General features: G+C 39.0%; 1 protein-coding gene across 1 annotated transcript in view; it reads left to right on the top strand.

Moving 5' to 3' along the window:
• The window catches only part of LOC137636668 (U3 small nucleolar RNA-associated protein 14 homolog A), a 49,131-nt gene that overhangs the window by 20,624 nt on the left and 12,453 nt on the right, over window positions 1-16,054 (top strand). Inside the window, exons 5-10 of the mRNA XM_068369055.1 lie at window positions 1,140-1,282; window positions 5,736-5,934; window positions 6,392-6,520; window positions 10,189-11,400; window positions 12,539-12,684; window positions 15,671-15,793. Of these exons, the coding sequence (XP_068225156.1) occupies window positions 1,140-1,282; window positions 5,736-5,934; window positions 6,392-6,520; window positions 10,189-11,400; window positions 12,539-12,684; window positions 15,671-15,793 (1,952 nt within the window). The remainder of the gene's footprint in view (window positions 1-1,139; window positions 1,283-5,735; window positions 5,935-6,391; window positions 6,521-10,188; window positions 11,401-12,538; window positions 12,685-15,670; window positions 15,794-16,054) is intronic.

Raw genomic sequence — 16,054 nt, 5'->3', positions numbered from 1 at the left:
GAAAATTATTTTTTCTAAAAGTAAATTTTAAAAATTGATTTATTTAATCCAAATCAGATTTTTTTTCAATAGTACCTGTTTGCTACAGCTGATTATTCATTTCAGTCTTAAGAGGGTATTTTCTCGTATTGGACCTGATCTGCGTTAAATGAAACCATAATTTAATATACATTTCTGAAGGTGAGTTTTTCTCTTAAAAACCAAAATTCAGACTAATGATTTAATCGGACCGGAGTGAGAGAAGTTGGCCGATACCTATTTCAGTAGGAAGAGCAACCTCTGGTGTAAAAACCCGTAAGTTCAAAGCCCAGAACACTGAAATAGGTTTTAAATTGCTTCTCTCCTTTATCCGACTCAAATAAAAGTCATCAAATATCCATTGATCCCACATAGAAGTGGGAAAGGATGCAGACAAAGAAGAGAACTGGTTAGAGTAACTAGTTCATATATGCACAAAAATAATCAAAACCACAATCAAAGAAAAATACAAATATAAAGCAGTTTTTTTTTTAAGAAAGTACACAATAAGAAATAAAACTAAAAACATATTAAGGTGTTCTCCAAATGCATACTGTATTAGCAACAAAATTTTTTAATTCCTATTAACACTCATAAAAATCAAGACCTTTATAATTTGTATACTTGCAACAACTTCAATTCTTAAGAACACCACATTTACGCAAAATGTTATAGCTATTAACTAGGATTTTTGTACTTTTGTTGCAATACTTAAAAATATTGACCAGGTTTGGGAGTTTTCTTCTTTCCAAGGTAATTTCTGTCAGTATATTTCATTTTGATTCAAATCATGATTTATTTTACTCTGATTTAAATTGATTTAAATTACTAGACATGGATATCTTCAAGGACTCGTAAGAGCTAGGTGTCATGGCTTCATAAGCATGTGTATAAAACTACTTACAAGGATCAGATAGTATGTATATTTTACTCTCAACTATTTTGTTTTTCAAATTTATTATTTAGTATATTTACATGAAGATGCAGAACGACTTCCCCGGTTTCATCAAATGTCCATTAGGCTAAAATTCATCAGTCAAATCCTTTTGTCAGGTAAACAAAAGATGAGTTCATGATGAAACGCTTTCTGTATTGGTGGCTTAATGAAGTGTCCTTTTCAGGAGACCAAAGAAATGAAGGAGAGAAGGCTGGCCATGTCCCTGGAGGAGCTGAAAGAGCGAAACCACCTCCTGTGGAAGGAGAGGCAGCAGCGCAGACGAATACAGCGCAAGGCCTGGATGCAAAACAAGAACAAGAGCCGCAAGTACGTCTTTAAGTTGTTATATCATTGTTGCCCGGTAGATGGGTAGGGTTATCAATTCTCCTCAGGTGGCGTGCTGTGTGCGTTACTAATTGTTTTTTTTTTTTTCTTTTGCCCCCATAGCTACTTCAACTATACATATTGTAGTCCCTCTCTGTATCTTTAGCGTAATGCTGTGTGACATCTTTTAAACCTTTAGGTGCGAATTGGTCTCCCTGGCCAAATGCAGGACGTGTGGTGACCAGGTAAACTATAAGTCATTCTTATATCGATGAATTTACAAAGCAGATGAAAACACCTGGGCTTTTGATTGCCATCAATACAGTTGATAGGTACTGTAATGTATGTTAGTGAGGCATTATCTTCAATTAAATATACAATAATTAGCTCAGAGAAGAAAGGTTTGATTTTGGAATGTCCTTCTAGAAGGACTGCTTACCATAGCTAAATTACAGTACAGTAGTTAACCCCTTGAGTGAAGAATTTTTCTGTCATCTTAGTGTTGTTAGGTGTGTGAGGAAAGAGAAAAAGGTGTAAAGAATAGGCCAGGCTATTCCGTGTATGTGTAGACAAATTAGAAATGAGCCGTAACCACAATAATTAAATTAGAGAAGAAAGGTTTGATTTTGGAATGTCCTTCTAGAAGGACTGCTTACCATAGCTAAATTTCAGTAGAGTAGTTAACTTGTTGAGTGAAGGCGAATTTTTCTGTCATCCTAGTGTTGTTAGGTATATGAGGAAAGAGAATGTGTAAAGAATAAGCCAGGCTATTCCATAACTAGAGAGGGATCCTATGTAGTAATATCTTGCCAATCAATGGTTGGCTGGTCCCTTGGCCAACCTACTAAAAATTGGTAACCACATGATTCGGAACAAAAATTGGAACTTGCACTTGTGCCTCAGGTGATAGTCATCTCCTAAGGTACCTGGGAACCACGTCACCTTTTCCTGTTGCTTCCTAACGCTCCTGCTGCTGAAGAGAAGCCGTAAGGAATCACTAAAGCACAGGACCACGGATAGGATGCGGTCGCTCTCAAGATTTTGACCGATTCCCCGACATGGTTTCATGGGAAGAGGAATATTATGTCAGAACAGAACTTGGGAAGGATATTTGGTACGAGGTTTAGGAGCTCATGCTCCTACTACCTTTACTTGGTCTCGTACATAGGATACCGAGCACAAAAGCTGCTGGTCGGGACATCGTCAGCTGCGCTCATTCCAATCCTGCCTCAGGACATTCCTTAGACCCTTTAGGGGCACCTTCTACTGCAGCAGAAGCAGTGCCTGACATAACCTCTCCATTCTGGGCTGGACTATTGTGTGTGTAGATGATGACAGGTCCTCAGTAGTTCAGTCACCTTGGATATGAGGACAACTGGTAGAGGGAGGAAACCGTTATGTCCTATTCCCTCCCCAAGGCCTTTTTGTCCCCTCCTTTAGAAGAAGAGTTTCTAGCTGCTGCCCACCTCCTGAAGGTGAAAAGGAAATGCTTCTCTTGTGCCCCAACCTGTGGCTTCCCATTCACATAACCTTGAATAGGAGGCACCAGTTCCCTCCCAATTGAGAGCACCAACTGAGCCCTCACCCCAGTTGATGCTGTTTGTTGGTATTGTTTGATAGAAATTTTTATTCATCTCGTGTGATTAGAGGCTCCTGTACATTCATCACTTTGGCCTCCTGCTTCAGTAGCAACTCAGGAGTGTATATGGTTGATGAGTTGGAATACCTTGATGTGGTGATAGGTTGCTGGGGCCTAATTGGTAGCGTCTCTGCCTGATGTTTGCCAGTCGGGGGTTCGAGTCCCGCTCAGACTCGTTAGTGCCATTAGTGTCTGCAACCTTACCATCCTTGTGAGCTAAGGTTTGGGGGGCGGTTTGATGGAGTCTATAGGTCTATCTGCTGAGTCATCAGTAGCCACTGCCTGGCCCTCCTTGGTCCTAGCTTAGGTGGAGATGAGGCTTGGGCGCTGATCATATAATATAAGGTCAGTCTCTAGGGCATTGGCCTGCTTGCTAGGACAGTGTCACTGTCCCTTGCCTCTGCCATTCATGAAAGACCTTTAAACCTTGAACCTTTTAAGGTTTGTGTATCACCATGATCACCAAAGCTGTACTAGTTACGGCCACCCATAATAGGTTGGTTTGCTGTGAGCTATCAGACAAAAGTCTCCCTGCATCACCAATCCACAGTTGGACAGCAAGGTGATGAAAACTTGCCAAATTCAGACATGAAAATAGACATGTCTGATGCCTTTGTCCTGCAGTGGACTGGAAACGATTGCATTTGTTGTTGTTATTTAATTTAAAGAAATATTAATGTATAAATCTATCAATCACATAGGAGGGAGTCCCTTTCCACTTGCTATGTAGATCTCACTGCTTCAATTATGTTCAACATGAAGAGTAAGGAATGGAAGTCTGTGAGACTAAGTTTTGTTTTGGGTCTGATATACAAAACTGCTGAGCTTGGAGAAATCATTCTATTTTTCTGTTGGGAAATGCTTTTAATTCAATAAGATTCATATAATCTTTCTAGGTGACGCTGGTCTGTTTTCTCTTCATCTCATAGTTAAGACGCTGGTCTGTCTTCTCTTCATCTCATAGTTAAGACGCTGGTCTGTCTTCTCTTCATCTCATAGTTAAGATGCTGGTCTTTCTTCTCTTTATCTCATAGTTAATACTTATGTCATCACATTTATAATGGTAGATTTGTGTTTACATGAATTATTTTGCTTTTTTTTTTTTCATTTCCCCCATCAGCCTTCGTACAGTAGATACTGTTCTTGTTAGAATAATTCAATCATTGAGTTTCCGAGTTTTTTTGTTTATGTTTTCTGTCGTATTTTGCCTCGTGCTGTGAAGTACCTTTTGCATTTCCAAGTTTTTTTTATTCCTTGCCTTTGTTCATTGATAAAAGCAAATGCCCTCATTTGGTAGAGTAATAAAGTACTTCTCTATTTTCTCTTTTGTATTTTCATTATGGATCTTTATTTTCCCATAGTTTGGTACAAACTTGTATTGGCATTTTATGTTTCCTGATAACTTTAATCCCCTTCCTTTTTGTATTTTATGAGAAACAGTACTATAGCTATGTGAGAATCAATACGTAAACCCATCGTGATTGCTTTGTTTAATATATCTCAGTGTTTAATAACCTTCACTATTTACTCTTCGTCTCTAGTCTTCCGTCTGAAACAGTAACATAATGTTTTGTTTTATCAACTACTGACATTTCTGTTTCTCTTCTGATGGGTAAGAGTAGATGCGATAGGTTGTTAACCTCACTCGGGTGGACTCTCTCATTCTCCCTCTAGCTTACAGAGGCATTCAAAATTCTTGAAAGAATACCAAGATTAGACTACAACAACCTTTTCACACTTAGCTCTTAGCGCGTAGTCCAATCAGGTTGTTGTGGCCTGATTGGTAACGTCTCTACCTGGTGTTTGCCAGTTGGGGGTTTGAGTCCCACTCAGAATCGTTAGTGCCTTTATTGTCTGCAACCTTACCATCCTTGTGAGCTAAGGGTTGGGGGGGTTTAGGGGAGCCTATAGGTCTATCTGCTGAGTCATCGCCTGGCCCTCCCTGGGCTTAGCTTGGATGGAGAGGAGGCTAAGGCGCTGGTCATATAATATATGGTCCTTCTACTAGTGCATTGTCCTGCTTGCTAGGGCAATGTCACTGTCCCTTGCCTCTGCCATTCATGAGCGACCTTGAAACCTTGAAAACGGATACAAACTGGAATTGGAAAGATACAACACCACTCAATGTGGGAATTTCTTTAGGTACAAAATAGCAAATACTTGGAACAGACTTCCAGTATATGTAGTGAACAGTAACAAGGTACACGATTTCAAGAATAAGTAAGACAAGATAATAAAGACTCTAAACATTCAAACCAAATCGCTCTACCCAAGAGCAAGTGGTATCTCTGTGGATGGACTAAAGTCTTTGCTTTGAGACATCCAAAATCTTTGTAACTTGCATTGGGAATCAGGACTGTGAACCGACAAGGTATAAGGTGATATTGTATAATATAGTTTGTATTTATGAATCATAAAGTTTTATATTGGGAGCTTTTCATATTTTTATTTCAGTATTTAGAATCAGTATGCACTTTATAATAGAAGATATATACAGTTTGATAAATTAAGTGATTTTAGTCAATTCTTTTCTACCTTGCAGTTAGGGTAGTGCCGTTAATGTTCACCTCAAGGGGTGCACTGTGAGCATTAATGAAGAGTCTTTGTATATCTCTTTAGCCTTTCACTTTTCATGCAGTCTTGTTTCCATTCTTTCTCCTTGCTATCAAATCTCTTTTTCAACCTTTACTTCACATTTTAACGAGTTATCCCTTTATAATGAATGACCTCCTTGCCCCAACACTAAGCTATAAGACTAAGAATCAATAAATCAAAACAAGTGAGAATTTTTGCTTTGACAAAATTTCAAAATTTCAGATTCCACCGACTTCTGCGCAAAGACAAACTCAAGCAAGAGAGGGCGCAGTTAGAGGAGCTTCAGAAATCGAACCCCGAAGCCGCTCTGGAGAAGCTCGAGGAGTTGGAGAGAGCGAGAGTTCACGAGAGAATGACCCTCCGGCACAAGAAGTCCAAATGGGCGCAGCTGCAAGGACTGCGCGTGGGCCGAGACGAAACCGTGAGTTGCAGGGGTCACGAGGCGTTCGTTTTCCTCGTATTTGTTCCTCGTTTTGACCTGCCAGTTATTTTAATTGGTGCAGGAGATTGATTGTACAGTCTGTGGACTTAATGTACCACTCGTTACTCTTGGAAAGTAATCGTTATTGATTGTCATCACAATATAACGCTCAAAACAGTATTTTGAAAGAGAAAATGAAAGGCAAAATGTATTTTGTTTCTGTATCTTGTTTATTGATGATATATATAATTTTATTTATATCTTTGCCTAAGTACTTTAAGTAAATTTTACCTGGTAATGTCATCACCTTCTTTCATGATTAAGGCAAGATAAATACCAGATGAGTATTTAGATGATAAATTTTATTAAAATTAAAATTTTTTTTTATATTTGTGTCCAATGACTAATCCAAAATTTCAGTGGTAATGTATTCAAGTTGCATATCCCGTTTGCTTAGGCACGTGCGGCCCTGAAGGAGAACCTGAACATGCACCAGGATCTTACGGCCAAGAGAAAGCTGGCCGACTCCTCCGATGACGAGGAGGACGAGGAGGAGCTGAAGGCAAAATTGGAGTCTTTGAGAAAGGTAATTTATGTTCTTGAAAATAGTTGGCTAAAGGGAAAGTCTGAAAATAGCTCGAGGAACGTCTGAAAATAGTTAGCTCGATGGAAGGTCTGAAAATGGTTAGCTGCAAGGAAGGTCTGAAAATAGCTCGAGGAAGGTCTGAAAATAGTTAGCTAAAGGGAAAGTCTGAAAATAGCTCGAGGAAGGTCTGAAAATAGTTAGCTCGATGGAAGGTCTGAAAATAGATCGCTCGATGGAAGGTCTGAAAATGGTTAGCTCGATGGAAGGTCTGAAAATGGTTAGCTCAAGGAAAGTCTGAAAATAGTTAGCTCGAGGGAAGGTCTGAAAATGGTTAGCTCCAAGGAAGGTCTGAAAATAGTTAGCTCGAGGGAAGGTCTGAAAATAGATCGCTCGATGGAAGGTCTGAAAATGGTAAGCTCGAGGGAAGGTCTGAAAATGGTAAGCTCGAGGGAAGGTCTGAAAATGGTTAGCTCCAGGGAAGGTTTGAAAATAGTTAGCTCAAGGGAAGGTCTGAAAATGGTTAGCTCCAGGGAAGGTTTGAAAATAGTTAGCTCAAGGGAAGGTCTGAAAATGGTTAGCCCCAGGGAAGGTTTGAAAATAGTTAGCTCAAGGGAAGGTCTGAAAATGGTTAGCTCCAAGGAAGGTCTGAAAATAGTTAGCTCTAGGGAAGGTTTGAAAATAGTTAGCTCAAGGGAAGGTTTGAAAATGGTTAGCTCGAGGGAAGGTTTGAAAATAGTTAGCTCGAGGGAAGGTCTGAATATAGCTCAAGGAAAGTCAGAAAATAGTTAGCTCGATGGAAGGTCTGAAAATAGTTAGCTCGAGGGAAGGTCTGAAAATAGTTAGCTTGATGGAAGATCTGAAAATGGTTAGCTCCAAGGAAGGTCTGAAAATAGTTAGCTCCAGGGAAGGTTTGAAAATAGTTAGCTCAAGGGAAGGTCTGAAAATAGTTAGCTCCAGGGAAGGTCTGAAATTAGTTAGCTCCAGGGAAGGTCTGAAAATAGTTAGCTCCAGGGAAGGTCTGAAAATGGTTAGCTCCAGGGAAGGTCTGAAAATAGTTAGCTCCAGAGAAGGTCTGAAAATGGTTAGCTCCAGGGAAGGTCTGAAAATAATTAGCTCGATGGAAGATCTGAAAATGGTTAGCTCCAAGGAAGGTCTGAAAATAGTTAGCTCCAGGGAAGGTCAGAAATTAGTTAGCTCCAGGGAAGGTCTGAAAAAAGATCGCTCGAGAGAAGGTCTGAAAATAGTTAGCTCCAGGGAAGGTCTAAAAATAGTTAGCTCGAGGGAAGGTTTGAAAATAGTTAGCTCCAGGGAAGGTCTGAAAATAGTTAGCTCCAGGGAAGGTTTGAAAATGGTTAGCTCAAGGGAAGGTCTGAAAATAGTTAGCTCCAGGGAAGGTCTGAAAATAGTTAGCTCCAGGGAAGGTCTAAAAATAGTTAGCTCCAGGGAAGGTCTGAAAATGGTTAGCTCCAGGGAAGGTCTGAAAATGGTTAGCTCCAGGGAAGGTCTGAAAATAGTTAGCTCGAGGGAAGGTCTGAAAATAGTTAGCTCCAGGGAAGGTCTGAAATTAGTTAGCTCAGAGAATGGGGACTTATTAGTTTAGAATAATTTGTTTCTGGTAGTGTCATAGTTCTCAGATTGGCTTTCAAGATTTAGTTTTTATACTAATTCTTTATGAAGACAAGTTTAGGGCCTTCAATATAGTCTAGTTTATAAGGCTTAAAGGCCACTCATGAATGGCAGAAGCAAGAGATAGTGAGAATGACCATATATACATATGATTAGCGCCCAAGCCCTCTTTTCACCCAAGCTGAGCCCATGAAGGGCCAGGCCAGAGGAGAATATGTAAAAAAATAGACCTGACTATTCGGTGTATGTGTAGGCAAAGGAAAATGAGCCGTAACCAGGGACAGGGATCCAATGTAGTACTGTCTGGCCAGTCAAAAGACCCAATAACACTCTAGCGGTAGTATCTCATAGGGTGCTGGTGCCCTAATCACCCTACTACCTCATAAAGTAGTGCAGTATTAAAATTTAAAATGACATTCATGAATGGCAGAGGCAAGGGACAGTGACAATTTCCTGGCAGGATAATGCCCTAGAGAATGAGTATACATATGTATATGATAAGCATCCAAGCTGCCCCTCAACCCAAGCTAGGACCAGGGAGGGCCAGGCAATGGCTGCTGATGACTCAGCAAGTAGACTTATAGACTCTCCCAAACCCTCCCCCTCATCCTTAGGTCACAAGGATAGTAGGGTTGCAGACACTACAAGAAACTATGGAGCTTGAGCAGTTCTTGAACCCCAGTCCATCAGATTACCAGGAAGGGACGTCTCCAAAAGGTCGCCATAACTCCTTTCATTGAAAGATTTGCTAGAAAAGGTTTATCTGTTCTTTTAGACAGGGGCAAAGTGATAAAGCCATATTATTTAAGAAATGGAAAGCTGTTAATTCTACCCTAAAAAAAAAGAAAAATGTATATTATATTTTGTACTTAATCTGGTTGAATAAAAGTTTCTGTAATATTTTTTTTTAGGGGTAAAAAATTTAAGAATTCATATTTTACCAACTGTTTTGAGGCGTCGAAAATTTTAGAATTCATATTTTGCTACCTGTTTTCTTTGAGCGTGTAGACAATGTCTGTGTACAGGTCCAAGTTAATTTTACTCATTTAATGTAGTTAATATAGTAGGAACAGTATATTATTAGTAGTAGTGGTAGTACTATATTATTATTAGTTCATTGGTTAGCTGGTTTAACCAGCACACAGTAATGATTTAGCCTGTAATGCTTGTAACATAATTTCATTCAGTGAAATAAGATTTTAAACATATTTTTCATAAACAATTAGTTGAAATAGTTCTAACAAAATTCCATTCCGTTTCCGAAGCTTGGCATTCCTCATTGTTCGAAGTTTAAGCATTCGCACAAAATGCGTTTCGACTGTCAAATTTGTCTTGTGTTCTCTGCACTTGCGGTCATTTCGGTTATTCACCTTAAAATCGTGGGTCAGATGACAATCACCGATTCAAAGACAGGATAAAATATCTCCTTTTTTTACTTTGAAGAATGCTTCTGTCCAATAATAGGTTTATATATATTTTTCTGAAAATCTCAAATAAATGCCGTTTATCAAAATACATTTTAGAGATTTATTAGAAGATAAAAAACTCAAAACGGTAAAGATTAAATTGATCTTAAATAGGGCTGTTTTAGGATGATGTTAATGAAATATATACAATTCTTTATATTCCTAAAGTAACTGCTGCCTCTCGTATAATCTCAGTATTATAAAGTTTACTCATGAATTTTCAAATCCTGTTGATGGTCTTGCATTGTTGCAACTAAAAATGATAATTTGATTTCTTGAAATATGGATACTTTGAGTTAAACCAAAATTTTTATTTTAGATTGTTGAGTTTTAGGAATCTAATACAAAAGCTTTCCTTGATATTTGAAAGTGTTTGATTGAATTGGGCTGTGGCACCCTAGCAGTACCAGCCGAACTCGTTCGAGTCCCTCGTCAGGCTGGGAGGAACGTAGAGAGGAAAGGTCCCCTTTTTTGTTTCATTTGTTTGATGTCGGCTACCCCTTAAAATTGGGGGAAGTGCCTTGGTATATGTATCTATGTATGAAGTTTGTTAACCGTTCGATTTTCTCGTTTCAGGAGAGGCAAGAAGCCATCGAGGCCGGGATGTTTGACCCCTCGAACCCATGGACGGCGAACCTGTTACACCAGGTGCCGGAAAGGGTGCAAGTGACGCCGGAGAGTGCCATCGACGACAGTTTCGTCAACTTCAAGAAGTTCTGGGAAGAAGTCAATCGGCGGAGACTCATCGAGAAGAAGGCGATGGAGGTAGTGGCGGAAAAACAGCGCCAGGCGGAGATGAGTAGAAAGGAAAAGGACGACGGAGCGGAAGATGATGACGGTGATGAAGATATGGAGCAGACAGAAGAGAACGATGAGGAAGAAATGGAGGAACCAAGTGACTTAGTGAATGGGGACACTGAGAACACTAAATGTGAATTGACAGTTGACCTTAAAAGGAAAATTGCCGAAGCTGAGGACAGTTCAGATGATAAAGTTGAAATTGAAGATGGGAATGAGGAACTGGTTAAGAAAATTAAAGGAAAGAAGAAGCAGAAGAAAGCAAAAGGTAATTTGGACACTTCTAAAGATAAAAAGAAGCTTAAAAAGACAAAGGAAGATAAAGGAACGGAGGTTAAAAATGATTCGAAAGAAATAGAAAAAGGCAAGATTGAAGGAAAGAAAAATGTGACAAAGAAGGATAAAGTTAAGAAGAAAGTGAAGACTAAAGAGAGTGGAAAAGAAATTACCAGTAAGGATGGCAAGCAGAAAAAAACGGCAGGGAAATGTAAAGAGGAAAGCGGAACGGACGGTAAAATTGAAGACGTCGAGGACCTGGAAGATCATTTGGTTTCCATCGATAACATGTTCAGCCAAGCGGAGTTGGGACTACAGAAGAAGCTGAAGAGGAAGCTGGAAAAGCTAGGCATCGACGCCAACGCGGAGAAGGAATGGACGGTCGTCAAGTCGAAAAAGAAGCCAAAGAAATCCGAGTCCTCTCTGCCGAAAATCGAGGAGTTCGAATTCACGGCGAAAACTCTGGACAACATCGACGAGGGGTTGGTACATGCGAGGACTTTGGAGGACATTGAAGCTCTACGGAATAGAAGCGAAGAAGGAAACGAGTTGCAGAAAGCAGTGGAGATTTTGAAAACCGATGGGAAGACCGGCGAAGGAAATGCTGAGTCGGGGAAGAAAAATACTCGGCAAACCAGCGTTGGGGAAGATTCTCGTTCAGATAAGAAGACCCCGTCTAAGACGGTACAAGTGGATCCGTCCAAGTTTTTGCAGGTATTATACATTTTTTGATTTGTCTCGACCAATAACTTTTGTCTAAAATGTTGTTCCTGCTCATATTGGATTTGTCATGTTCATACATAATTTCGGATTATTTTTGTTTATTTTATTTTACTTATGAAGTTTTGGGTTTTCTTGCCTGTCTTAAATCTCAGCTATTGGTATCGGTGTTCCTTTTATGTTTTAACTACAAACTATATCTTATTGGTGTTCCGTTTATGTTTTAACTACAAACTATATCTTATTCTAGCAGTTGATTTGACAAGAGAATTAGAAGCCTAAACATTTCTAAACCTTTCGTTCAACTGCCACGATTACTTTTATCCCCTGTGGTAGAATTAATTTTATTTTTATACTTTTAAAGAATAGCTTTTAGTTGTACCGAGGAGGATAAAATATTTGATATATCCACTAAAAGATAATGTGTCATCTTGGTCCTTTGTAATAAAGTTCTCGAATATGTAATCACTTCTGTCTTGTTGGTCATAATGAGGAGACCATAATTTTTTGGATAATTCTTCTCACGGAGATTCCTTTATACTCTCGATCCTTGCCCTTTACATCGCTCTAATCTTGCTACTTTAAGTTGGACAAGAGACCTTGCCTTGATTGTATTCATGTGCGGTTCTGTAATTCTTTTCCCTCTGTTAGTTTAGATATTTCTGTAGATTTCTTGAGCATCTGTTGTCATCATTCTTGGTATCTTGTAGTGTAAAATAAATCCCTATGAGCCAAACTTGTTTCTAAATATGGAAATAATAGCTCTCATAATTAACCCTTATACCCCCAGGCTATTTGGAAATTTCAAACCCTTAACCCCCAGGGGGTTATTTTTTCCCCAGCACATTTTGCAGTATATTTTTTTTAAATTGCTCTAACTGCCTTAATTTTTGTCATAGAGAGGTCAGGTTGGTCTCAATCTCTTGGAAAATGCCTGAATTTTCTCAAAAAATTATAAAAAATATAAAAAAAAAATTTTATAGCATTTTTTTGCAAGGACGTACCGGTACGTCCATGGGGGTAAAGGGATGGCTTTTGTGAAACGTACCAGTATGTCCTTTGGGGGTAAAAGGGTTAAGTTTGATTCAGCAGTAAAGTTCATAGCACGAAAAATCAACTAATACTATTCCAGGTCGATGCCAAAGTGCTTCGGGCAGCGATGCCAGACACAATATCCATAGGGGCAAGTCTCGATGACGACGAAGAAGATGAGGAGGAAGATGCCGAGGATGTTATACAGGAGGCGTTTGCGGACGACTACCTCGTCGACGAGTTCAGGTGACTTATTTCGAGTGGGAAGATTACGGCCAGTTTTACGTTATCAATTTATTTTACTGCGTTCTTTAATTTTATCAGATTGTCTAAAAAAATGGATGCTAGGGAAACTTAAGTAATATGTACTTTTAGCAAAATGGAAGTTTCCTTCAAAATGATCCTGTTATTATTATTATTATTATTATTATTATTATTATTATTACAGTACTGTACTGTTAAGGAATCCTCCACTGTATTTACTATAATAATGCTTCATAGGAGTATTTTACTCTTTCTTAATCTGTAAAACACTTGAATTTATATCAATTCGTCGTCGTCGGCGCCCACTCGTGTCCGAGTATTGGGTTCTGTCGTTAGCCATCAGCCTCCTATCTATGGGGTGGGTGCTTATGTCTGATGTGGCTGTTAAGTCCTAGTCTGTGGTGGAAGAGTCGCGGACAGTGTTCACAAGGGAGGGTAGGTGGTGGGCGGGGCTGTTCTAATCGCTCTCTCCTTCTTCTCCTCCTAGCCTCCACATTTTGTCTTCTCCTCTCCTCGAAGTCCACGGTGCCATGGTGTACTGTACTCCTCCAGGTTTTCCTCTCCCTGTATCAATTATATTATCAGAAAAGATATTCCATTGTTTATTATTGGAAGAAAAAAAACTTTCATGATGGTGGAATGTCCTATATATTGTAAATGAAACAAATTCACCTCTGTTTCTATGTCTAGACTGTACAGATATATCGTCCTTTACAATATGTCCCCAGCAGCACAAACATTTTTCCTTTGCCTACACATAAATTGAACAGTCTGGCCTATTCTTTACACATTCTCCTTTCTTCATACACTTTGCCAACACTAAGATAACCAAAAAATTCTTCTTCACTCAAGAGGTTAACTACTGCACTATACAGTAATTGTTCAGTGGCTACTTTCCACTTGGTAAGGATAGAAGAGACTTTAATTATGGTTAGCAGCTCATCTAGGAGAAGGATACTCCAATATCAAACCCATTGATCTCTAGTCTTTGGTAGTGCCATAGCCTCTGTACCTTGGTCTTCCACTGTCTGTGGTTAGAGATCTCTTGCTTGAGGGTACACTCGGGCACACTATTCTATCTTGTTTTTCCTCCTCTTGTTTTTATGTAGTTTTTATCCTCTTGTATTTTCAAGTTTTTATAGTTTATAAATGGAAGATTTGTTTTAATGTTATTGTTCTTAAACTTCTCTTCTAGTTTTTCCCAATTTTCTCTCATTGGGCTATTTTCCCTGTTGGAGCCCTAGGGCTTATAACATCCTGCTTTTCTAAGTAGGTTTGTAGCTTAGCAAATAATAGAAATAATAATGATTAAACGTTTAAGGGGTTAGGATTAGGTCGCATTTGTTGTCTCACAGGCTTTGATGAAGACCTTGTGCTAATCGGCCTCTTAGAGAAGTTCAGGACCATGTCGATCCTATTCCTCTGTTAAATTAACACGAAGAGGCTGGATGTTTCGTAAGGACTCGACACCACGCTTCTCGTTGACCCCAGCACGAACATGAAGTAAATGCTTAGACGCTGCTCCGTCTGGCTTGGTGAGACTGCTTTCTCTCAGATAGGACTAATCAGTGCGTACCTCTGCTATCTAGAGTAAGAATTCTCAATCCTAGGCCTGTTGAGTAGCCTTCCAGTGTTGACATACTTGGAGCTGAAGGCTGGGTCTGAGGGTGAAGTATTACCTTTGCCTCTGCACCTAATGGACGATGGACCCCTCTCCTTGGGTCTTGAAGTGGCTACTCGGTAAATGTGTAACACTCAAGTTCCCTCACAGGATTTAGTATGCATCCTGTAATAGGTAACGTGTTTAGAAGTAGAATAACTTACTGACTCCACTATCTTTGTCTTGATCCTCTCTCGACTGAACATCTTTTTCCATCTTCCATTTTTTAGTTTAAATAGGAAAGATCTATTTTAGCGTTTCTGATCTGAAGATATTTTATTTTGTATTCATTACTTCTTCTATATTAATTTTTATTTATTTATTTCTTCACTGGGATATTTTACCCTGTTGGAGCCCTTGTGTGTGTAGCATCCTGCTTTTCCAACTGGGGTTGTGGCTTACCTGATAATAACAATAATATTACTGGCTTCCTTTTAAGCCAGTACTTGGCGAGGCCCTAACAACTCCTATATCCTTATGATTAGCTGTTAGATGGTCGTTGAAGTCGGTACCAAAGTGCCTATTCTGTGACATTGGTGGAAGGGGCTTTCCACTTATGCCACCTGTGGTTAACTAACTACCTCGTTAACTGTTCAATGTTACTGTTTTTAAAATATTTTATGTAATTCATTATATCATATTGTTTTTATTTCCTTATTTCCCTTCCTCACTGAGCTGTTTTTCCCCGTTGGAGCCCTTGGGCTTATAGCATCTTGCTTTTCCAACTAGGGTTGTAGCTTACCTAGTAATAATAATAATAATAATAATAATAATAATAATGTGAAACGTTAGATTTTCTTCAAAAAGAATATTTATAGTAAATTTTAAGTAACTGTACTTAAACCTAATTGATAATCGTCATTTAGCAAATGTATAAATATATATAATTAACTAAAAACTGTATATATAGGCTTTTGTGAGGTACTGTAACTTAACCCTTTTACCCGCGGGCTATTTGGAAATTTCCAACCCTTAACCCCCAAGGGGTTATTTTTATCCCATCACATTTTGCAGTATACTTTTTTTAAATTGCTCTAACAGCCTTAATTTTTGTCATAGAGAGGTCAGGTTGGTCTCATTCTCTTGGAAAATGCCTTAATTTTCTCAAAAAATTATAAAAAATATGAAAAAAAAAATTTTATAGCATTTTTTTGCAAGGACGTACCGGTACGTCCATGGGGGTAAAGGGATGGCTTTTGTGAAACGTACCAGTACGTCCTTTGGGAGTAAAAGTGTTAACATTATTAAAAAGAATAATATTTTGAGAAAATATGAATTACCTATACTCATTGTTCCTTCCCTCTATAGGTCTGCCAAAAAGGACGCCATTGAAGCCGACAAACCTAAGCCCCTGAGTCTCGTTCTCCCTGGATGGGGCGAGTGGACGGGACCAAACATTAAAGTCTCGAAGAGGAAACAGCAGCGATTTAAGTAAGTTTTTTTTTATTAATTGTTTCGTAACCGAAATACAAACCACGCTATTTACATTGGGTGTAAATAGCTAAGGTTTGTATGGTTAGGAAAAATACAAATTATCTTCGAATTTGTCATATTTTTAACCGAACTGTAGCCATCAGCTCCATTCGAAAGAATGAGAAGCAGGAACGTATAGGGGCACTCGAAGGTGATAGGAGGTGTAGCAGCTCCTTACATATCCTTCCCCTTAGTGGATTAGACTGGGTAAGGTCTGTT

This window comes from Palaemon carinicauda, unplaced genomic scaffold, assembly GCF_036898095.1.
Source record: "Palaemon carinicauda isolate YSFRI2023 unplaced genomic scaffold, ASM3689809v2 scaffold35, whole genome shotgun sequence".
Taxonomy (NCBI): Eukaryota; Metazoa; Arthropoda; class Malacostraca; order Decapoda; family Palaemonidae; genus Palaemon; species Palaemon carinicauda.
Note: the sequence above shows the minus strand (reverse complement) of the source record. Positions and strands in the feature narration are given on the sequence as shown.